Raw genomic sequence first — 24681 nt, forward strand, 5'->3', positions numbered from 1 at the left:
AAAATATCAGAAATAAAGAATGTTTGACAATCCTGGTCTGAACTCGAAAATGCAAATACGTTTCAGGGGGGCTATTGAATACGTCTCGTTTGTTTATACGGTATATATATATATATATATATATATATATATATATATATATATATATAGAGTGCAGTTTAAATTTAAAACCAAATTTCATACAAGGTAAATATTTGAAAACAACCTAAAGACATTTTTTAAGTTCATACTTAAAGTATTTGTAGATTGGCATTATCATAAGTCAGGTCAAGAAAATCCAATTAATCAAAATTGCTGAGTAAACAGTGTAATTTCACAACAAATAAAATTTATTCAATTCTATATTACAAGTATGTACATGTAACAAGTAAATATTAAAATAGACATTTTTTTAGAACTATCGTTCGTCAAAAGGCATTCTTATGTTGAAAAAATAGCTTTTTGCTGTGACTTTGTTGAAACTGTCAAGTTTTTTTTCGTTTTTTAACTTCTCCACAGACTGGAACCCAAACGCTGGATGGCAAACAGGGAAGTATGCGCGCGCACACACACACACTCTCTCACATGCGCAGGAGACTAGTACACACGGGGTGAGAAAAAAAAAACGGACTAGGGAGGATTTGGAAAAGAAAATGGCATGCAAGAGTGTCAAATTGTAGTAACAGGGAACAAACACAATAACAAAAACCACATGGACATCACAAACAAAGGAGAACACACTGAAAACCAACACTTTGGTCCATTAAAACAGATGACAATTTACAATCAAAATAGCTAGTACTTCTTTTTTGTTGGTTGGTTTTTGTACAGCATTTTTTTAAACAATAATTATAATTACACTTTTTTTGCTATATACAAATGCACAAGTTTTTGTATGTATAAAATAAATTAAAAAAAATAAGAGCACAATTTACATAAAAGTAGCCACACTCAACTTTGTGTGCGTGTGCATGTATGTATAAATGACCCTGCTTAACGCAACACGGCTGCGGCGCTGGAGGTTTTTGCCATCCGATTTGGTGTCTGGTTCCTTTAGCGCCCCTTCTCCGCACTTTCCCCGCTGGCCCACCTTTGGGCCTCCTGGACCGGCATCCCGCTGAGGGTGCCTAAGTGCTCCCCACTGCACCAGTTGAGGGCGCCGCCTCTTGAAGTGCTTCACATTTGGGCCACTGTGGCAATGGCAGCGAGCCCAGCTCGGCTCATATGGGCGTGAGATCGAAGTCGTCGTTGACCTCAACCAGCGGGATGTAGAACTCGGAAATCTCGAAAATGCTGGTGGACTTGTAGGTTGCCGGTTCCAGTTCCTGGAGCTTGAGCTGCCACTCTAGTCGCTGCACGGCGTTCAGCGCCGCTGCCTCGTGCTGCTGGCGCATCAGCAGGCATGTCTGGGAAATGCAGAAAAGCATCAAGTTGACTACTTTTCAAATAAGTGTTAAAGGTATTCCCGAACAGATTTGTTTCCCCAATGAGTCACAGAACATGTAGTACTCCTCCCCTGCATTATGGAAATGTGTTGCAAAATATTTCTTGCGCCGGTAGACTGGAGAGACTTAGTTGACCCATGTGGCCTGTTTCCTCTAGAGCTGCTACGTCATTGAAGGAACACAGCACTTTCAAAATAGCGAATCCTAATAACACAACATGTGAGGCAGTTTCGAAACACAGTAATTTCAATGAACAGCGATTGCATACACCTAATTTCTGCTTGGGGTAATTAGAACTTTGCTTACTCTGTCACTGGAGGTCTTTACCTGCCGTCGTGACAGTGTGTGTTCCTTTTTTACCTTTGCCTCCTTTTAAGTAGACGATTGTTGCTTTTTGTTTTGTTTTTGCCACATGTGTCACGGTTGGTAGAATTATGTTTGGTTAGCTCCCTGTTTGCATTAGGGCTGCCAAGGACGTCTCTATTTTGTCTGCTCCCTGGTACTCTCTGGCTGCCCACCGTGTGTTGCTTGGCCGGCTTGCATGACGTAAGCTCCAGTTTTGTTGTGTCGCCAGGTTTAGCCCCGGCTGGCTTTTTGTTTGTCCCCGTTGTTGGTTCTCGGTTAGCCTGGCTGCTCACTGCATGTTTTTTGGTCGGCCAGTCTTAGTGTTTTCTGTTGAGGCTGCTGCTGCTGCATTTTGTCCCGGTTAGCCTCCGTTAGCGCTTTGTGTGTTTTCTGGCCAGTTAGCCCCTTTTGTTGTACCACTATGCCTAGCCATTATCCAAAAAAACTACCAAAACTTCTCTTAAAACACTTGTAACCTCATAGACTAATTAACACATAAAACAATAGGGCGACATCACAGCTCAGGATGACAAAAACAAGACATGCTGTCTTCAAAATGCATCGTATCGGAAAATAATGTGAATATACTTATTACATATATATGGATTTAATGCAAAAATCATGTAATATTTCTTCACATTTTGCATGTTTAGGAATTTCGGAATAGATTTAGGTGGCAATTCATTAGTCAAGACTTACTGACCTTTAGTTTGTCAAACTTATCGTCGACGTCTTGCAGCCAGGACATGAACTGCCTGGCATTGAATCGATCCCTCACAGACGCTTTGCCGTCTTCGGTCTGCAATGCAAACACATTCACTTGAAGCTCACTGATTTTGCACAAAAATAAAACTCTAAATTTTATTCCCATCCTGATTTGTGTCTCCTACTTTCTAAAGACATTTCCCCAAAACTGCACAGCATTCACACTGAATTGCATTAATGCAAATGCCCACTACGGCAATTCAAACACAACAGTCATCAACCGTAGCCTCTGATGTTAATGTCTGAGATGCTATCTGCCTCATCTGTGCAGAATATGCATCAAATCTATGCTGGTAAATGCCAAAAATCTCAATTTTACCGTTGACCCAGAACTGGAGCCAGGCTGCGTTAGCACGAGTCAACAAGAAGGAATGGCTGAAACTTAAAGACATGGGATCCGATTCTGCCGTATGTGGGAAAGTGTAATTATCTAAACTAGAGGTATAACTTTGAGCCCGAGCCTGAAAATTGAGTGAGGTCGGGCCTAAAATGTCAGTCATTACGTTTGAGATGGGCCGGGCTTTTCTCTTACTGTCCTTTTTGTTTTTTTAAATCAACACGTAGTTTATCTTTTTTGTCTGTCGGCCTCTCTCTGTGGTGTGCATCTTAAGGACGCACTGCTGCTATTTTATGGTCCAATTTTTAACCTTTCAAAATGACGGACGGCCTCAGAATTTCCCCGTCAACTTTATAAAAAAAGCCATCAATGACGCCAAATTGTCGGTTAACATAACTTCTGCATACACAGAAATATTAAAGATGTCAATTTTTATACAGAAATGGTTACTGCAAATCCAGAACACTAACCACTCCAAGCAGTCCAATGCAAACTTTTATCTGAACCAACTTCCTGATTGATGCAATTGTTTCTTATGCAAAAATTTTAACAAATCACAGCTCGCAATGCCGGGTGGTTCTGATTGTAAATGGCTCCAAATATATGGCATATAAAATGAAGACAAGGTAAATCGCGTAATACCTAAATATATGACAGCAAGGCCTTCATTTATTTATGCATTTTATCATTTATTTGTCAGTTATTTAATGCTGTATTTAATACATTGAGTAATTTGTCGTGTATTTTATTATGCATTTTCTCATGTTAGTGTTACAAAGAAATACTATTTAAATGAGGAGGCGTCCCATTTGCCTGAGCATTTCACCTAATGGTTGATCAGTGAAGAACGAGTCAGCTACTACACCGATTGCACAATAGTTGAAAAATGCCCTTTCATTTGAATAATATTTTGTTGTAACAAAATACACAAAAATAAATTGCATTTATGTCATATATTTCGGTATAACATGATTGATGTGTTCATTTATTTATAAATCACATGTTTGTGAGTAAATATTTATTTCTACATATGGCAAGATTGGTCCTCCATGTGCAGAAGCCTACAAAGAAGAAATATCCACCGCGGAAGAAGGGGGGACAAATGATAAAATTCTTAATTTAGTAAATAGTGTGGTAAAAAACATGTATATATTGCTCATGTCTATTCTCACCTGGACCTCTTGGGGCATGTTGTAAACTTCAGCGTCCAGCAACACAGTACAGGCACTGAATGGCAGCGTCTGATTGGCCAACGTCCGTGCCGCCCGATAGTGGACACGCAGGACCTCCTGCTCGTTGGACACTATTAGCTTCTCCTGAAAGGTGGCAGGAAGAAAAACAGTGTGGGTTTTGCCCGACTTGATTTATTGTGTCTTAGGAGCTTTTCATGTTATTGCCAGGTAGGTAGGCCACAGTGAAAAACACAAAAAGCTAGATGAAAGGATGGAAAACTGACTTGACTGTCTCACCCTCTCAATGCTGTGCTGCAGTCGCAGTTTCATGCGAACAACTTCCTGCTGCTTGAACATTTCCTTCAGCTGCTCAGGTAGCGAGGGAGGTGGAGTTATCTGCCAGGGACATTTACATCATTTAAACCTTTAATTGTACATTTTGTGGTATGTTTTCGACGTGTGGGCTTACTGTTGGAATACACAGCTTGCTAAGCGGGTTGCCGTCCAGTAGGTAGGAGCCATTGAAGGTGACATACTCGTCGTAGTACTGTGGTGGCTGTGGAGCGACGCTGCACAAGACCTTGCGCTTTTCCTCAATCTTCCTCCGGATGTGCAGGAACTCATAGTAAGGGTTAGCACGTTCTGTCTGGTATGGCTCAATCTCCTCCAGCTCAACTGATGCCACGATGGCGGCGAGCGACTGATGTGGGATGGGTTTACTATTCTCCCTGTCCTGGTCCTGTTGAGGGACTGGATCCGCCTGGCATGGAGGGAGCTTGGGCATCTTCCTTTTGCGTGGGTGCGGCAAGTGCATATCCGCTTCCTCGTCCAAGGAGTGGAGCTTCAGTTTGGAGCCAGAGCAATCAGACTCTGGTTCTCCAGACTGAGGGGATGAACTACCCGAAGTGCTACTACTACTGCTGCTACAACCGCTACTGCTACTGCTACTACAGCTGCTGCTGTTGCTGCTCAGGTCATTTTGGCTCACTGGCTGAACAGTAGCCAGGATAGAGTCTTCTGTGGAGGACATTGGTTTTCTTTCTGAGGGGTCCACTTCCATAGGCTCAGAATGAAACTCAGAAGATGACTCTGTAGCTAGCGGCTCTTCACTCTCAAGGGAAGAACTTTGGGGGTTGTCAAGGTTCTGCTGGTCTTCGCACATCTCATGGTCCTTATTTACGAACGACTTATCGTCCATCATCTCCATTGGTGTATCACAAGTGAGGACATTAGAAGATCTGAGATCCGGATTGTCTTCTATGCATTTAAAGTCACTACTTAGCATTGATTCATTCGTACTAATAGAGTGTATTGGAAATTGCGCAATGTCCATCTTGGTGTTCTCAGATAAATTTTTCACATTTTGGTGTTCTGCGACATCCATTGTGCTCAGTTGTTCCTGATGGTAAGAGTGTTGGATTGACGATAGCTCTCCCGGCTGACTTTTTGCACAGTGAGCCTCCCCCATGGGGAGGCTTTCAGCATCTGTCAGCTCTGGTGGTTCTGTGGTCAGAGAAGCTGACAGTGAGTCCAAGTCCTTGGTGGGAGCTTCTTGCTGAGAAGTTGGACTTTCCAGACAGGGAATATCCCTCATGGTATTGACATCAGGTGGTCCTCTTTCTGGACTACTACAGAGAGTGAGACTTGGAGGCTCTCTATTTGGTGAGAAGCTGCCACCAGGACATTCTGCAACAAACTCAGCGTTTGAACACTGTTGACCAACACCAGCCTCGTCTCTGTCTGTGGGATTCTTTCCTGTCTGCGGACTCTCCACATGTTGTTTTGCTGGGTGTTCAGCTACCCTTGTTTCAATTAAAACATTACCATTAACATCCTCATCTAAGATAGCCCTGAGGTACGGCGATTCGTGTCTACTGGGAAGTGTCAACCGTTGTGCCTCTTGAAGAACTATACAATCTTTTTCCAGTAAAGATGGTAATCGCGTGGCCTGGATGATGAGGGATGACTGCAAGAACGTAGGGTGCACATCAGCCAGTTCTGGATTCATGTCAGAGTCATACTCCGCATGCTTAGGGGTCAATGTCGCTGTCTGGCAAGAGTCTTCAGAGCTGGCGACTGAGACTAGTGACATAGACCTAGACATGAGGCTGCAGGGCTCGCCTTCGGGCCGCGGAGATCTGTTCAGGCAGTTCTCAACTGCGGACATGACCTTGGCACCAATGGAAGGCATGTTTTTCCCATCCAAAGACACAGTCCTCAGGCTGGAAACATCCTTCAGGGGTTTCTCTCTGCCGTGAGCATCAGAAACTTCAGAGCTTTTAGAGCGCATTAGCTCTTTGCTGAAACACGTCTCTGTTTTTGTCCTGTCTTTTGACCGGGGTTTTCCTAAATCGGGCAGAGGCCTCTGCTTGAGCCTCTCCCGCTCCTTCTGTTTAATCTTCTCCAGGTGCTTCCGGTGCCACTGCTCGATTTCTTGGTCTTTTAGGCTGAGCATTCTCTCAAAGCTGGTCTGCATCAGGTCATCATTTACCAGGCGCTTTTCTTTAGGCCTGGCATCTCGTGTTGCAGCAATGGGGGTTTTCAGCTTGGACTTTTCAGCGTCAGTTTCACTCGGTCTGATTTTGCCAGGCTTGGTTTGCTGGGAGCGGTCCTTGTGGCGATCCTTTTCCTTGTTCCTATCCTGATCTCTGTCTCGCTCCCTACGGTCCCGTTCCTTGTCTGGCGTCCTTCCAACCTCATCGTTTGATTTCGTTAGTGAGCTCTTGCGACTTTCAGAGATATACGCCTTCTTCTCTTCCAGAAGCAATTTTAGATTGGAACTCGAAGAAAGAGCATCTTTTAATTTCTCCTTTCGTTTTCGGTCACAGTCCTTTTCCTTGGAACGTTCAAGTCTGATGTGATCTGAATTTTTCTCTAAAGGTTTCTTTTTCTCAGAGCTCACACGTTCTTTTTCTCTGTGATCTGAAAAACCGTAATCTCTCTCAGAGCGTTTGTCTCGACTCTTTCGAATGTCTTCGTGCTTTTTTGGAGTAGATAGAGATTTCAGTTTCTCGCTTTCCTTGTAGTTTTTATCACCAGGCGAATGGCAGGAAGTGGCTCCAGATCGCTCCTTTTCCTTCCAACGATCCAACTGAATTTGGGATTCCGCTCGGTCTGTGTGCTCCAACTTGAACTTTTTCTCCTTGTCTTGATGCCTTTTCTCCATTTTTTCCGGGTCCTTCTCTTTTCCTGAGAGCCGTTTCTCTGTTTTTTCGCGCGTGGGCTCCAGATGGTCTTGATCAGCTGCAGAAGTTATGGGCTTCTCGTCAGTCTCTTCTTTCATGCTGATGCTCTGCGGCGGCTCGACATCTGGAATCCGCCCACTGAACTCGCCTCTGTCGTCGCGCTCTTTAGCCCTTTCCTCCTTGCGCTCTTTTTTCACTGCCTTGTCCCTGTCACGCTCATCCCTGGGTCGCTTTTCTTTGCCGCTGGAATGTTTTTCCTTGGCAGTCTTGTCCTCTCTAAAAGGGGGGCCGTCTGACATTCTCTGAAGGGAGCAGTGCTCTTCCGCTTCACATTTTAAGGGAGGCGCCTCCTCTGTATCGTCACTTTTAAAGAAGTTTTCTTTCCAGAACTCTCGGTCAAAATCCAGATTCCTGTGGCCGTCTCTCCTGGCATCCTTTTGCCTGTGATGGCTGCGCTCTGTCTCATATTCTCGCCAATGTTTGTCTTTCTCCTTATGCTTGACTTTGTGCTTCTTAGCCGCTTTAAAGTCCAGGTCTGCCTTGCGCATGGAGCCCTCGGCACCGACTGGGCCGGCACCATCCCTGGATGGGCTGGTACGGACATCATCACGTTCACTTTCCCTCTGATGGTGTTTGCTCTTTTCTTTGTGCTTATGGGCCTTGATGCTAGAGCCTTCTGTGGTGTAGTCAGAATCAGAGAAGTGGTTGTACTTGATGGCATCAGAGGGACATGAGCTATTCTCCTGCTTAAGCGGTGTGTGTTTTTCAGCAAGACTGTGGCTGAGTTTGGGCGACTTGATGGCTGAAAGGTGAAATAGGTGCACGGAAGAGTCATCTTTGGGGCTAAAAGACATTTTGAAGGAGTCTTCCTCGCGCCCCTCGCCTGCGCTCTCTGAAACGGCAGCAAGCTGGAGGACCAGTGTTTTGCTGTTCTCCCTCCCATCCTCTTGGTTTTCCTTATTTTTATTCTGGCCCTTGTTTCTCCTCTTGACTTTGCCCTTTTCTTTCAGTTCGTTGCTGTCCTTTTTGGCTTGGACACCCTCTGAACTCTGAGAGGAAATAGGTGAGCTCCTCTTCTCGGCAAGGCTCTCCTGCTCATAGTCGGATGTGTCTGAGCTGCAAAGCAGCTGAGGTGTTTTCGGTTTCTTTGACTTAGAGGAAGCTTCCCCTTTTGCAATATGCTTCCCGGCCACGTTGGCCACGTTGTTACACTCCTTGTCCTCCTTCTCCCTCTGCTGCATTTCTCGCCGCAGGATATGTCGGTCATTGAGGGCTTTACTCAGGTCATCCTCCTCTTCCTCGTCCTTGAACTCATACTCGTCCAAGTCAGGCATGCACAGCGATGACTTGGCTTTGACATCAGAGTCTTTCTCTGCGTCAGAGTCATCAATGTTGTCGTCCATACTTGACGGGTTTACAGAGAGTGGATCCTCTGAGTCTGCATTAAAAAAGATATTGTAAATGATAGGACTCTTATTTATACTGAATTTCCCCTTTTTAAAAGCCTCACATGTACCTGAAGAGCTGTCAACTTCATCAGAGAGTACTATTTCGCCTTTCAGCAGTTGCTCCAGTTCCTCAGTATCAGCCACGTCTACCGGTCGCTCACCTCTTTTGTTGGCCTGGAAAGCATCTCCACCGTGACGTAGCAGCAGCTTCACAATCTGAGCAAGAATTGCAATATTTTTAATGAACCAAAGTTGAATGTGAACAATAGATTATTGATCTTCTTCTTCTCTTCTTCTATTGGTCCAAGCCTTACGTCTTTATGCCCGCTACTAGAGGCATCGTGGAGTGGCGTGTCGTCATCCAGACCCTGCGTGTTCACTTCAGCGCCTGCCGCTATTAACACCTTAGCTACGTCATAGTAGCCAAGGTTACAAGCTTCGTGAAGCGGAGTCCAACCTGCCGAAAACAAATACCGTTTTAGGGGGGCTCTAGGAGTACATTTGTATTTGGATTGATGTAGTACAGAAAAACAGCAAATTTATAAAAGAGCTTAATGACAATGAAACAAAAATATCATGTTTTTTGACTGATATTAACTAATTGAATCATCATAGTTTAAATATAAGAACTCAGTTTCATGTCCATGAATCCCGCATAATTGAAACATAATTTAACATCCTTTTCATTTACCTTGTTAAAATCTTGAAATTCTTTGAAGTCTTTTGAATAATAATTATCCTTTACCCATACCTACAGGAACAGCGTATGCACAAATGCAAGAATAAATATTTATTCTATCGTGGTCCCCTCTTATTATTTTTACTACAATGGTTTCAAGATCTACTTGGCTATATGATTTAAGTGGGTGATTAGGAAAATAAAAATTGGTTGATTGATGATTAGAAACCCAAATTTGAATACAATTTAAGAACCACCATAAAATTAATTAATAAGTATTCATATTAGAATACCTTAAAATAATACAATAACTTCTTCTAACGGTGTGCCCATTGGCCTCTGAAAGGAGCTGTGGGGCCATGCTTAGACAGAGTGAGCGTAATGCATCACTCGACGTATGAGTTATTACAGCATTTGAATGATAAAAAAACAACAACTATTGAAAAGTATCCCTTCCCTAGAATGATAATTACACACAGACTCGGGCATTAACAATAGACATTTTAATAGAATGGTAACTGCCTTGCAATTAAATATGCAATGCATCCACTGTCTTCTTGTGGATAGTTTTACCTTCAACTTCAATTCTAGTATCTGTATTAAGATTGCTAAAAATCATCCCGTATTAAAAAAAGCAAGTAGCATGGCTCATTTAATGTAATTTATAAATGTAAAATTGCTCGCATACCACAATGATTAACATGTTATTAAAGTACAATGGACACAAAGGCAGAAAAATTAAGTTTGTAACTATATAAAATCCCCGCAAATGTGTCCAAAATGAAACAAAACATCTTCTGGCTTATGCAAAGACCAAATGGAGTTATTCCAAGATTGTTTTCATGTGATGAAATTACACAAAATTGTTTTTGAATTCCCTGAATGATATTAACTAATGTGATTGGATGTCAATGATTAGCTGTCTATTGTTTCTATCCCACCTGCAAAGTCCTTGACGTTGACATCAGCTCCCAAGCTAATAAGCTCCTTGACTTGTTTTGCATCACCTCGTATGGCAGCCATGTGGAGTGGGGTCTCACCGCGCTCGTTTCGCTTGTTAACTTTGTCTTTTTGCCGTGACGAGGCACTGCTTGGGACTTTCTTGGGCACTGGTGTAGTCTGTGAGGGGTGGCTGGGAGTTGAATCTGTGGACCGATATTGGAAGAGAAATTATAAATGTTCAACTTTCAAAATGATCAAACACAATATCATATTGCTTTTCTTGAAAAAATACAAACAAACACTCTTTGCAAAATCTGAGTTATAATAATAATAAAGACATGCTAATATACATGTAGATTCTCACGTTTTAGTGATGCACATTAAAATTAGTTTTTTTGAAAATTAGCCATGATGTAACCCGCAAGTAATGTTATATTATGGCTGTATACGAATATCCATTGCCCAAATAGTTACAACAAAACAAAACTAGTAATTACTGTGTCTTTGATGCTTTCACTTGTGTAAAAGAACGCAGAACTGTGTGAGAGATCTAAATAAATGACATGTAGTAAGCCGTTTTAACTTCAACTAAGTAAACAGATGAAGGTAAAAGGTTTCTTGGACAGTTACTCTTATTTAATTGTGTCACCAGTCTGTAACCCAAATGCATGGCAGCGCTTCATCTGTCCTCACAGAACTGGTGAATGGGTGCACAAACCTGGACTGTTGGCTGTCATTTGCATGAGTAGTGCCATTTGCTTGCGCTCGGACAGAGGGTAGCCAAACAAAAGATTGGGGGCTTGGGATTTCTTGACCCCAGCATCCTTTTTTAGCTTTTTCTTATCTGGCCCATCCTTATCTAAAAAACATAAGAAAATAAACATTGAACACACTTTAAAACCACATACAACAAAACCATTTTAAAACCTGATAGTGCACCTTGTATCTAGCGGCAGATTACAAGTTTGTTAAATTTCCCCTCCATACCACCCGACTATCCACCATCCCCAAGTATGGGATTTTAGGCACATGCGTGGGCAGATGCAGGGTGAGAATAACCCGAACGTGCTTTTGCATTTGAGGCGGACGAGGCAGAAAAAGGGAGAGAGAAGCGACTCGTAGAGGGCAGCAACGGCAACATCGATAGCATCACTGGATTACCTGCGTACATCTGGCAGGGGGCCGCTAATCTCTCCCCCCAGGTCTCAGTGGACTGGCCTGGGTCTGACTCATCTGTGGTGCAAAGCATCGTGGGAAAGCACGGCATTAAATGCTCGCCCTGCTTACTTAGACGTGCACACAATCTGTATTAGTCATTGTGACATAACGGAGAGCAGCAATTGACTAAAACAACCACTAACCCCCTCAAAAATTGTTCATCCATGTTAGTTTCGGCACAAAATTCCAACATGAGTCTTTAGAGGAGAGTTTATGTGGATTCTACTTCAAACTGTTGGAATAGCTATACAGGGTGTTCCAAATGTTTTGGGCACACTTTAGCACTGAATACCTTGGATCCTATTAAGGATATAAAAACACATCTGGCAATTTCAGAAAGCATATCATCTCAATTTTTACATGGAATGTTCGAAGATGTTTAATGTGAGCACCACTGATCACACGACATCCATCAAGCCGATAGTCAAATTCTTGCTAAACCTGTCCCAGCATTTCAACAGATTCTGTTGTTTGTGCCTTCAGCTCATCCACGTCTCTTAATAGGTGGCACATAGACAAATCTTTTCACAAATCCCCACAAAAAGAAATCGAATGGTGTGAGATCTGGGTGGCCAGGACATGAGATCATTATTACTCTGCCCAGACTTTCCGATCTATCTGTCTGGCAGTGTTGTGTTCAGGAACTATCTAACCCTGTGGCTGCAGTGTGGTGACATCTAATCCTGATAGAAATAAAGTCACCGGACTTTTTCTCACTCAATTTATCCATTAAGCAGTTTTCCAGCATGTCGAGGTATTTCTCACTATTAACTGTTGTTCTTTCAAAGAAGAATGGTCTGAAGTAGGGCTGCAGTATTTTGAAAACAAACCCCCCCCCAAAAAAAAAAAACCTAATTGCCATTTTTCAGACCAGTATTGCAATTTCGATGCAATTTTTGATTGGAGAAGGGAAGTGCATTTTCTTTGCTAGTTTTGATTTTTTTTTTTGTGAGTATTTACACCTCCCGTTTTCCCACGATGAAAATGACCTGCCACCGTGTGGATAAAAACCCAGAATAAAATCCTTGAATTATATTCTTTAAGTTTAAATTGTTTCAATTTTCCTAGAATGATCCGAACAGTAGAAAAATGAAATTTTGTTTTTGTTCACATTTACATGTAAGCTGTATTTTAAAAAGTACAGAAATTGTCCTTAAAATTGAGACAACACGAGGGTTAATCATATTGACATGCGTTAACCTTCAAAAAACAGCACCCTCTTCTGGGGGGCCTTGTTATTGTTTCTGTCAGGACACAGAAGGCTCAGACCAGTGTCTTGCGATTACATAATTGCATTACGTCACATCGCAATATCGATTAGATTTTATTTAACCGTGCAGCCCTCGTCCGTAGACAGCTGTCTTGGAACACAACAGTAAAGCACAAGTAACAGAAGCTGTTGCATCCATTGACAATGCAATAATGGGACACTTTTAGCATTGGTATGGTTTGAATTTGACTATCGGCTTGATGTGTGTTGCGTGACCAATGGTGTTCACATTGAAAATTTCATGTAAAAATTGAGATTACAGGCTTTCTGAATTTACCAGATGTGTTTTTATATCCCTAATAGTTTACGAAATGTTCAATGTCAACATGTTCAAGTCTTTTGGAACACCCTGTATTGATTAAAAATCAAAATTACATCAGCAGTCTCCTAATAATTCATCCATTGATTAATACTTTGCATTTTATTTTTTTTCTCATGGATTGTCAGCAGTTTTTTTGATTGGAGTCCATATTTAATTACCAAAACAACAGAAAGAGAAAAGGGTGTTGCATGATGTGAGTCATCACATTCTAACAAACGACTAAAAAATTCATATGACCGATTCGGCGTATGACACCAAGCGATTGCTTTTAAGACGTTTTTGCACTCTGCACGGCATTACAGACTTGACATGGGCCTCAAGGGAAGATGAAAGTTAAGCAAGGCAGTGGCGTTGTAAAAGGCCTGAATGCAAATTTTATTGTAATTATAGCTAAATCCAAACAAACACGCCTTGGCTGGGCTAAATTTGGACGAGCATAATGGACTATTTCTGGTTTTCACTTTGTGTCTATAGAAGCAGAAGCTAAACTAAAAGCGCGATAGTTTTCGGAGAACTTAAAATTCTTTAAAAGAAACAAGACAACCACGTGTCCACGTTTGAGTAATCTCTGACAACCTTCAAAACTCACACTTGGATTAAAAAAAAAACAGCTGGATACAGTTGCGAGATTTAAAATTACTTTAGGGGGGTAACCATGCAGCCAAAATAACAATGACCTAAAATGTTGTGGTTTATAGGACATGAACCCTAAATTTTGGCGCTGAGCATCCTGTTTTCGGGTTCAAAATCAATTATTGGCCACACTCTGGCTCTCCAACATAGGAATAGGGTTGCTTTAGCAACCTCTGGAATTTATGAGGTCTCTTACCATACAATTACTATACTTTCATGCCAGTATATAATACATTTCAAGCTTAGCAGTTATATGACAATATTAATGATTGACAGAAAAAAAAACGTTTTGCAACATAAGGGAACTCAACATGCAAACTAACAAAATAAAGTTTAGGATTTATTTCACATTGATAATCTGATAGCAACAAAGGTAACTTCATATTTTAGTTGTAGTGCACGCTTTTTTGGGCATTTTTTTAAACATTAGATCTAGGGCTGCATAATAATATTGATCAGTCCGGTAGTTTTGGAAAAAAAACACACAAATAAACGTTAAAAAAACAATAGAACAAAAACTTAAGTACTTTTAAGGAGAAGGAACAAGCAACAGTGATTTTCTTTTAGATTAACAGCTTTGAAACTGCTTGAAGGGAAAATAATTACCACTTGATTCACCTGGTTAAAACATCACTTCCAGATCTCAGAACTAAAGGTAAATACAACCGTATCACACACATTGTTCCAGTTTTCATTCAAATTTTTATTTTAGATTAAAATCTGCAGGCGCAAAACATGTATTAAAAATGACAACAGTGGAAAAGATTAACATTAAAGATCTTACGTTAATTGCTCTGGGTGCTTGGCTGGGTTTTGTTGGGTGTTTAAAGTTTGTTTGGTGGGTTTTCATTCTAAAGTCCCTCAACAGTGAACAAACATTGCTAAATGAGTTTCGATATACAGGACTCCTTTGAGACGGACAGTCAAAACGGGGTCTGTTGCTGTAACACCGCGAGTGTAAACTGTAGTAATCATTCTGCCCAACATATTTTGGACATAACGACTGGTTTACTTTACTTTAGATTCGCACATTTAAGCACTTATTTGATCTCTGAGCCAGATGTACTTATGAAAAGAGCCATAGATCTGTGTATATTCTTAAAATGATAAACTTTGATGCTGAGACAGTAAAAAATAAATGATGAGGAATCCTCATTTTTTATGCTTTCTGGTCAAAATAAAAATAGAATAAAAAGATGCAGGAGTCCTTACCGGTGTCCGAGTCCCGATCCTCAGTCATATTTCGGGGCGGACTGCTTGTAAAGGAGAGCTTGCGCTTCATGGAAGACTTTACTTTTCCTTCCTTTCCCAGGAACTCGCTCCTGTCCAGCTTGGGTGTTTTAGTAAAGGAGGACAACTTGTCTTTGCACTGTTAGGGAGACACACACACATGTATATATATAAAGAACAAGAATAACAACCATGTATGGGCTTCAACAGACAATCTGATTTTTTATTAATTTGTCACGTAATCAATGAAGAGGAAGAATACCTATGCTGCGTAATGTGAGTCTTCACAAAATCTAGATGACATTTCCACAAAACTGTGGGAAACATATGGAGTATTTTACAAATTCATGAACGTGTTCTGGTTAATTAAATTCGATATCCACTCCATTAGTTGAAGCTTAATTGTGTGTAGGGCTGCAACGATTAGTTGACAAAAATCAATAATAGAAATAGTCGAAAATAAATTCTATTCCTAACTATTGTCCCTAGACACGGTTTTTCCAGCAGACTGAGGCATCTCTACAGGAGTACAATCTCGGCTGAGAGTTGCACATGCGCAGTAGCATTTCTGTCTCAGGCGGTAACATAAAGATATAGAAATTACAGTGTCACCATGAAGTACGCGTCGCAAAAAATTGTCAAGTTAGGGAGCCTTTAAGCCTGGGTATGGCCAATAAAAAGACTATTTGCAAAATTTGCAAAGCAGACCTTGCATATCATGGCAGTAGATGGGTGACTCACAAATGCATAAGAAGCACTTCAGACAGTTGAACAAAACAGAGTCTGACTTGCGTAGGTAAGATTCAAGATACATTCAAGCCAATATGGTTTTGATGACGTGATTGTACATCTTATACACATATAATTTCCTGTAGAAGAGCATGAGTGTTGTGCCGGACTTTGCCTGACAAACCGATTTAAGATTAAATGCATGCAGTCAGAAGAACAAATGTTGTTCGTTAAAATGTTGAAAACGAAAACAGTCAGGTAAAAGCATCTGATCTCAAACTGTTGAGAATTTTTTAGTTAATTTCTAACTGACATTACAGTTGACCACTGAGAGTACTTCACAAAATGTAAATAATATGTGTTCTATTTTCTATTTCATTGCTGCTAACAAGCTTGATCTTGGTTTACAGAGATAAAACATGTTTTTTTGGGTGGGTGGATCCCTTAACCAATAGGGTTGTAGGGGCACAATTTCCAGGGGTGTCTTGGGCAAATACAGCCTAGTGGCACCCATCCCTCTCCAGGCCAAAGAATACATGATTTTAATTTATTATTTATTTGCCTGGACAGAAGTTTATTTATCAATTTACGTCTCCACTGACTAAGCACTGCGCTTAATTAGTTTTAGTTAGTTTTTTTATCATTGCATGAACCTGCAGTATTCTCGATAAAAGATGCATTTTTCATTGAACCAATTTCTCTTGTGTTTTATTATAACTTTCAATACAAATAAATCAACGCCCGCTGGACTTGACTGCTTGTAGCACATGCAATCAGCGGTCACACAGAATTGTGCGAGGAGCATCATAGAAAAACAAATTACGCTAAATAACAATTCATTAACTGTGGTGATATGTTATGCAACAATATACTTGTGATTTTTAGTTTCAAAAGTAATTGTGACAAAAAGGATGACTTTTCCTTTTTTGTCATTTTGTTGTACAGTATTGTCTGACTTTTGCAGTGGTTATTTTGCAGGCTCTCGGTGTGAAATGTTACAGGGTCATGATCAAACATTTCCCAATGTTGTCTAAAAAAACTGTGATGGAAGACCTGGCAAAGCACACTTTTCCAAAAAGCCCAGATAACCTCTGAGCTTTTGGAAGTGAAAGCGACACAAACCAGGGACAACATCCTAAAGGAAGAATCCGGGTTTTTATGTGGCAGAGGGAAAAGTCGTGACATGTGGAATGTGCAGGAAAACAGAAGGCAATAATTATGGAACATGCCATCTTGAATTCCATGGGAACCGTTATAAATATAGCAATAATGTTTAAATGTCTTACAACAGGGCACCTTAGGTACAATCAAAAGTAAGGAACCAAGGTTTGACATATCCGTACCTTCTTTCCCGCTTGCTTTTCCACCATGGCGCCATCTCTGTCGCTTCCAGGTTTGGCCATGGTGATACATCTGACTAGCTGAGAAATCTCCTGCGCAGCGGGTTCATCATGCACCTGAAATCCAAAAAACTTTTAAAATCATTTTACAAAAATTTCAGTAAATTCATTTCTGGGACTTTGACAAAAAAGGAGCTAGGGATTTATCCAACCATTTACTAAAAATTAATATTTGGCGGATTCAGGTTGCAGCAGCACGACGACGAAGTGGTTAGGGCGTGTGTGGCACAATTCTGAGGTCATGAGATCGAACCTAAGTGTAGAGTTTGCATGTTCTCCCCGTGCTTGCGTGGGTTTCTTCCGGGCACTCTAGTTTTCTCCCACATTCCAAAAACATGCATGTCAGGTTAATTGGCCGGTCCAAATTGTCCCTAGGTGTGGATGAGCGAGCGAATTGTCTGTCTCTGTGTGCCCTGCGATTGGCTGGCAACCAGTTCAGGGTGCCCCCTGCCCACTGCCCAAAGATAGCTGGGATGGGCTCCAGCACCCCCCGCGACCCTACTGAGGATAAGCTGTGCAGATAATGGATGGATGGATTCAGGTTGCATGAAATATTCAAGTTTTCCTGGCCTAGCAGAGCATGAGAGAGACAAGTAAGAGCATCCCCTCCATTAGACGCCAATAAGAAATCCCTCATTTGTCAGCATACGTATTTTGAAAAGCAGAAAGAATAGCGGACAACTTTAACACCAACTTTACCATTGGGCCACTTTAACAAAAGACAAGCGTAGGTAGTCGTGGTAAAAATGATCCCATCACCAGCTCGTCTTTGGAAAGACAACTATACATTGGGACATTTGAAGTCTGTATCATGCAATCAAACATTCACACAGTTCAAGCAAAGAGCAGCCAAACGTGATAGTGTAATGTTATTGTGGGTCATTCACAAGCCGCATCAAAAGATATTTAGCACACAAATTAAGAATGACAAATAGTTAATCTAACTGTCTTATTGGTTCCTTTACCAACACCATATCTGGTTGCTAAAATATATAGTTCTTGGGGGGAAATGCATAGGAATTGTAGTCTTATTGTCTATTACCGAGTCGGCAATAGATGTTGATGGGTTCCACAAGTTTGTCTTGGAACACAGACGTAAAATACTTTTTAGAACTGGTAGGTGTATAGAGTCATTGATATTTAAGTCACATATTCCACTATGTTCTTGCCCAAAATTTAATCAACATCAATTATCAGGGCAAAAATAACTGATGAAAATGTAACTTAAGTATAATAAGTGAAAGGAGCCAAATGAATGGTAACAATTTTAAAGACCAAGAAAAAAAGGGATATTCAGAGATCCCTCAGTTTTCACGGTTAATGGGGACCAGAACCACAAGCAAAAATTGAAAAATCCGCAAAGTAAGCGCTGTATCGAAATGACGTTGCAAATACAACCGTAACAAAAAAACTATTATACATCTACAAATAACACATAATTGCAGTTTAATATTTGCTTTCACTGTCATTGTAAAAAGCCAATTTAGAGAGCAGCTAGCGAGCTGCACGCTGGCATTGAGTGTCCTTGAATTGAGACACATTTTACGATGATAAAAATAAAACAGTCCCGAACGTAGCAATTTACCACAAGTTTTTGCTCCATGGCGAATGGACCTGGCGTTCTAAAGATACGGAGTCCGCAGCGGTGGCTTAGCAGAGTCGTTAGCCTAGCCGTTAGTAGTAGGGTTTTGTCTACAATGCACGATAAAATTATATTAATGATCACAAAGACAAAATGAATTCATTAAAAAATCTGCAAAGGAATGAACCAGCAATAACTGAAGCGGAAAGTTGAGAGTGGTCTCTGTTTTGCATAGCCAATGGATAAAACGGGCCAAGGACACAGACAAAATGTTGGCATGCGGTCTCATAGTCGTGGTACTGGATCAAAAGTTTTAATCTTTTAAATTATGAGTTTTATAAGGAAAGCTGTGAAACCACTGTCATGGTTTTCAAGTTGATCTGTTCAGATGTTAACATACAGACAGTTGCTGTTTGACATTTCCCCTGTCGTGAAAAGTAATAACTACAAAATGTTGTGTTGGATTTTACTGCGGACATAAAGCACACAACCAAAATCAATTCATAAAGTTTAAACTGAATTAATTTGATCAGAGTGATCAGTGTTTCTCCAGCGCTGTTTGCAAAACCGAACTGAGTGGAGTTATATGTGTTTCCAATACGATATAAAAGCTCACAATTGTAAAAAAAAAAGTCCTCTAACTCACTTTTAGGTAATTGGTTGATTGGTCAATATAAGTGTGTTTGTTTGCTGAACAGCGAACTGGGTGGTTGGGAGGGGAATTCTATTGCAGCAGCACATTGAGCACATGAATAGTTCAAGAGATACGGAGGACACAAAGGAAATTGTCTTCATTTAGACTCATTTAAATAATATTTTGATTTATATTTTTGCATGTTTTTCAGAGGTTCTGTGTTGTTTCAGTAATCATTTTTTTTAGAAGTTTAATAGTAAATGGTTAGAATGAAATGAAATGATCTGCATTTATATAGCGCTTTTCAAGTCAAGACTTCCCAAAGCGCTTTACAGTGTGCTTCACATTTCCCAATAGCGGCCATGCAGCCATGTAAGGCGCTAACCTGCTTATTGGGGGTATTAGGGGTTCAGTGTCTTACCCAAGGACACTTCGACATGTAACACGGAGGAGCCGGGATTCGAACTGCGATCTCTTGATCCCAAAACGAGCACTCTACCTCCTGAGCCACTGCCGCCCCTAAGAAGTTCTTGTATTTAAGTTTTTTATGGCACAAAGTTAGTATTTAATAATTCTAATTTTTTAATTGTTGTGTAGTTTGTGTTTCAGGGATTCTGTGCTTATTGACTTTACAGTTGCTTTAGTACGAAAGGATTAAAATCTGTTAACAAATAAAGGCTAGTAGTATAATAATTTTTATATTCATTAGTTTGAAGCATAATGACACATTATTATTGCTAGTTTATCCATTAAGAAACAAAACAATCTTAAGAGCTGTTAGGGAGCCGGGGTGAAAAGCAGGTTCTCTAAAAAGAACCACAATTCCCATCACGCATCGGTTGGCTTTACAATCACATATCCGTCAACTTCTATGTTTCCCCATATATAATACATCTTTTGGTCATTTCAAATTGTGTAAGCCGTATAACAATTCTTATATAGGAAACAACTTAAATTACAGTGGTACCTCTACTTACGAATGTCTCTACATTAGGAAAGTTTCAGGTTAGGAAGTACCTGTTTGGAAAGATATTGCCTCTAGTTACAAAGGTGTTTCAGGATACGAAGTCAAACATAAAGTAAAGAGTTTTCCGATTGTTAGCAAAATGGCTATTGATTAATATCTGTCGGGCAACCAAGTGAGCATGTGTGCTCCCAGTATGCTCTTTAAGTCACCGTCAACTCTGACGTTTGAATTGAGGAGGATGGGTTCCGGCAAGAAAGCCGGGAGGAGGACGCAGCCATCATTCAATCAGCCCAAATCAAAGACATTTTACCAAACTTCCATGAAGTCTCAGAATGAAAAGCCTGCAAAAGCAGACGTCATTGGACAATCAAATGCGTGGCAAAAAAGGAAATTAATATTTTTATTATTTCCTGTATTGTTTGTTTTTTTTACATTATGTGCTTCTCGTTTTACGTTTATTGTTTGGTAATCTAATTTTAACATGTATTTGTTTCATGTCCTGAGGCTCTTTTATTAATTTTTTTTTTGCGGGGCTTGGAACAGATTAATTACTGCATTTACAGTCAATTGTGTTTCTACTTGCTAAGTTTTCAGGTTATGAAGCTACTCTCAAAACAGATGAAATAAAAACATGAAAAAAAAACAACAACTGTAATTTGCTGTCACAATTTACAGCATCTCCTTTTTCATGGATTTTCGTGACCTTCGCCATGAGATCCGGAAAAGGGAAGGTGTCTGAGACAAAAAGGAGAATGATGCTAATTGGAACAAAGCAAGATATAGTAGAAAAAACACAGGTGCAGTGTTTGTGTGAGTGATCAAGGTAAAGAGTACAATCGAGAAGCATCGAGGGGAGGGTTATATTCGATTGAAAAAAAAAAAAAAAAAAAAACAGCGAAGGGGAGGACAACAAACCAGAGAATCTGGCGTCTACCAAGCAGATTAGAGAGATGCTGGATAAGTAAGAGGAAGTCATTGATTTTGTTGAAGAAAAAAAAATACAGAAAAAGTGGTTACTGGTCATGCAACAGCGGTCTTTAATGACACTTGCGTTGTTCATTCCCGTAATATTTTGACGGAGAGGCAGAGAGAAATATCCTTGAATACGGTACTAAAGACCTGTAAAGGGTGATATCCTTGCGATTAAAGGTGCAAAAGAAAGTGATGAATGAAAACTTAAACTAAACAATAATTTGTGTGTACATTCATTTAAAGTTACAGTAACTTTAATTTTAAGAGTTCAGTAAGGGCTTACATATCAAAAGTTGTGCATCACACACACACACACACACACACACACACACACACACACACACACACACACACACGCACACGCACACGCACACACACACACACCTTCCGATGTCAGTGCTCAGAGTAAACTTCCATTTTATTTAGTTAATACAGTCTTGTTATCTTATTAATGTATTCAAATGTCTTTTTAGTGATCAGGAAGATGTGTTTTATCTTTGTGAGGTCGAAATGGGCCCGTTAGTTTTTAATTATTTCATGTCAGAAAAATTTGCCCACTACACAAACAATTTGAGCTACAAACATGATCCTAGAATGAATTAAACTCGTATAAAGGGGACCACTCTACTCTGATTTCTGAACCCTATCATATGTGTAAATACCCCCCTGTTCCTCTTTGAGAGTTATGAAGCAGCTCATAGTGACTAGCATAAGTGGGACCATGTTTGGGGGTTAGGAGCAGTTGTAGAATTGCCGTACAAGTTGTAGAGAGTAGTAATAAGATCCTACGACTGCAGCATGGGACAATGTCTAAGAATAGCAACAGGGGTCTGACATGCAGCAGAGGAACGAGCAGTCGCAGTAATGTGAACGAGTACCACACATGTGACACAAAAGAAAACCATACCAACAGCTTACAATACGATCGTGATTTTTAAAAAATGAGAGCACAGGACACTTGCTGGGAAAACAAACAGCACATCACATGATTCTATCCTTGTATGGTGTCAGTCAGTCTAAAGGATGGTGTAGAGATGAGAAGGGGTGGGTGATGGTGCGCATCTATTGCCAGTCTCCGCCCCCTCCTCCACCACTGACTCTAATGAGGAGCAGGACAAAGGCAAGCCCAAAAGAAAAGCACGATTACTACAGGCGAGAGAGGGAGAGAAAGATGCTGGGCAGCAACAAAGGCCCGCAGAGATCCAGACGCCCCTATAGCGTGACGGCATTTAGGGCTTCAGGCCAAAGCCAGTGACGACACGTCAAAATGTGTTTTTACTAGGCACGCTGTCAAGATCACACAAAAGAATTGCCCTTCAACAACACTTGATTCAAAGGCACAACCAAAGGGAATATTATCCTCCACCCAGGCCAAATAGTAATAAATGGGCTTCATAACATTTTAACTGGCTTGTAAGACCGTTTCAGTTTCCTGTTAACGTACTACTGTATTTAGCACGTGACTGTACAAATGTAGAATTTGCCCACTTTTTATGCAAGGGGTGAAACAAATCTGATGTACATTTATACTGAATGCTCTTGCACCTGAGATTCGATCTGCAACCTCAGTGGAACTGTTTAAATCTAGGCTTAAAAAACCTTCTATTCTATTGCATATGAATAACCTATATTTTATGTTGACAATATCTGTGTATTATTTATAATTGCAACATCCATTGCAGCCTGGTCATCCTGGAAGGGGGATTAATTACCTCATGTGCGGTCCCTTCTCAAAGTTTCTTCATTTTTCTCATGTTGAGGTTTTTGAGTTTTTCCTTGCTCTCATGTAGGTTTTAGATCAGGGGATGGTGCACTAACAGTCTGTAGTTTGCAATAATCTGTGGTCTGTGCAGCCCTTTGATTAAGGGCTATTTAAATAAACATGACTTGACTTGATTTGACTAAACATGAAAACCGCTTATTTAATCTTGAACAAATAAATATTGAAGATGACCATTTGCCACCTGCTGATTGTTGCGTAGTGCTGCAACTAATGATTATTTAAAAGGTTGACTAGTTAGACTATCAAAATGTTTTTTTGAATAATCAGATGATTATTAATTCAGCATAACGTTGATTTAATTATGTGGAAAATCATAATAAACAACAGAAAAATTGGTACAATCAAAGATAAAATCTGAATTGCAGAATAAATGGATTTTATTGTCACTATACAAAAGGACAATGAAATTTGAGGGCTATTCATTTCAGTGTAAGAAAACAATTAAGAGACTGGCAAGCTACACGCTAGAGTCGGGTCCCTGCGACATCTGACAGGTCTTTGTGATAATAAAAATACAAGAGTCACAAATGTAGCAGCCACGTTCAGCAGTGATGCCTTAAGAGTTGTTAACCCATTTGTTAGCTTTCCCTTGCAACGCCGCCTCAGACAATTCCCGGATGCGATAAAAATCCAGGGAGCACCCACTAGTGATGAGCTTTTTTTGCGCTTTTCTGCCTTTCCTCAGAGTCCGATTTAATGAATAAATTTATTTTCAATGTAACGAGCCATTAAGCTACGAGCTGTGGTGTTTGTTTGGATGGCCATTTGTGCACGCACTGCGTGACTGACTGGCAGCTTACATCAGCCTATCAAAGTCATGCACACGCGTCTTGCAAACTTTGTGTCGCCTTTATTGGTTGGTGCCATTGCTTCTGATTGGCCGGTGCTGTAAAACCACGAAATGTGAAAATTATTTTTGACCAAACTCTCAGTTCATCAAACTACAAACTGGAACTATGAGTCCTTGAAAAAACGCAGTGGTTTGCGATTACACCATTGCATTACATCACATCATGATATTGAAAACACACTCACTACGCAAGCGTAAAGAAAGAGAGTGCAGTCACAGTAAATGTAGGTTAATCATCATTAATATAAGCAGTGGACAAAAACAATAAGGCCTTTTTACTGCCGATTATAGGTTAAGAAGGGGGGATGGGGTAATGGAGGTCATTGAGCATTAAAGGTAAGGACCCAGGCATGGGACCTGTCCTCATTCCAGAGTGAGGCAAGCTCACATGACCACAGAATAATCTGCAGTTTATACAAGGACGTTGTAGAGCTGCACATTTGGTTGAAAGAAGAATAAAAACAAGAGTAATCACCAAATGGTTTTGGTCCTGGAAATGTGAGGCAGCCCCTAAATTAATACAATCACAAGAGTTATAAGGACACCACTATGATTGGCTTAAGACCGCCAATGTTGATACGTCTTCCAACGAGAAATATTGGTGGCCATTTAAGTAAACCAAAACGGCCCAAATGTCATTTCTGGGTAAAGGTCCTCTGGAACTTTTCATGCATTTTGTTAAATTTTACATGCCCAACAAATTATGCATCACTGATGGATGTCGGAACCCTAGACGTGGTGCTACCCAGCGTGAAACAGCTGCTCAAAGCAAAACAGCTGACTTCCTGTTGACG

General features: G+C 40.5%; 1 protein-coding gene across 3 annotated transcripts in view; it reads right to left on the reverse strand.

The window, feature by feature from the left end:
- Positions 1 to 308: 308 nt before the first annotated feature.
- Positions 309 to 24681, reverse strand: part of ankrd12 (ankyrin repeat domain 12) — a 34347-nt gene continuing 9974 nt past the window's right edge. For 2 of the 3 annotated variants that reach the window (XM_088336698.1, XM_088336689.1), the window contains exons 2-13: positions 17043 to 17156; positions 14953 to 15109; positions 11459 to 11530; positions 11016 to 11156; positions 10297 to 10500; positions 8991 to 9133; positions 8745 to 8892; positions 4513 to 8666; positions 4341 to 4439; positions 4044 to 4187; positions 2473 to 2568; positions 309 to 1385 (exon numbers count right to left, since the gene is read on the reverse strand). In XM_088336698.1, the coding sequence (XP_088192824.1) occupies positions 1200 to 1385; positions 2473 to 2568; positions 4044 to 4187; positions 4341 to 4439; positions 4513 to 8666; positions 8745 to 8892; positions 8991 to 9133; positions 10297 to 10500; positions 11016 to 11156; positions 11459 to 11530; positions 14953 to 15109; positions 17043 to 17102 (5604 nt within the window). In that variant the 5' untranslated portion in view covers positions 17103 to 17156 and the 3' untranslated portion in view covers positions 309 to 1199. The remainder of the gene's footprint in view (positions 1386 to 2472; positions 2569 to 4043; positions 4188 to 4340; positions 4440 to 4512; positions 8667 to 8744; positions 8893 to 8990; positions 9134 to 10296; positions 10501 to 11015; positions 11157 to 11458; positions 11531 to 14952; positions 15110 to 17042; positions 17157 to 24681) is intronic. The other variant, XM_088336707.1, reaches the window with a different exon arrangement.

This window comes from Urocampus carinirostris, chromosome 1, assembly GCF_059441175.1.
Source record: "Urocampus carinirostris isolate Australia breed hairy pipefish chromosome 1, RoL_Ucar_1.0, whole genome shotgun sequence".
NCBI lineage: Eukaryota > Metazoa > Chordata > Actinopteri > Syngnathiformes > Syngnathidae > Urocampus > Urocampus carinirostris.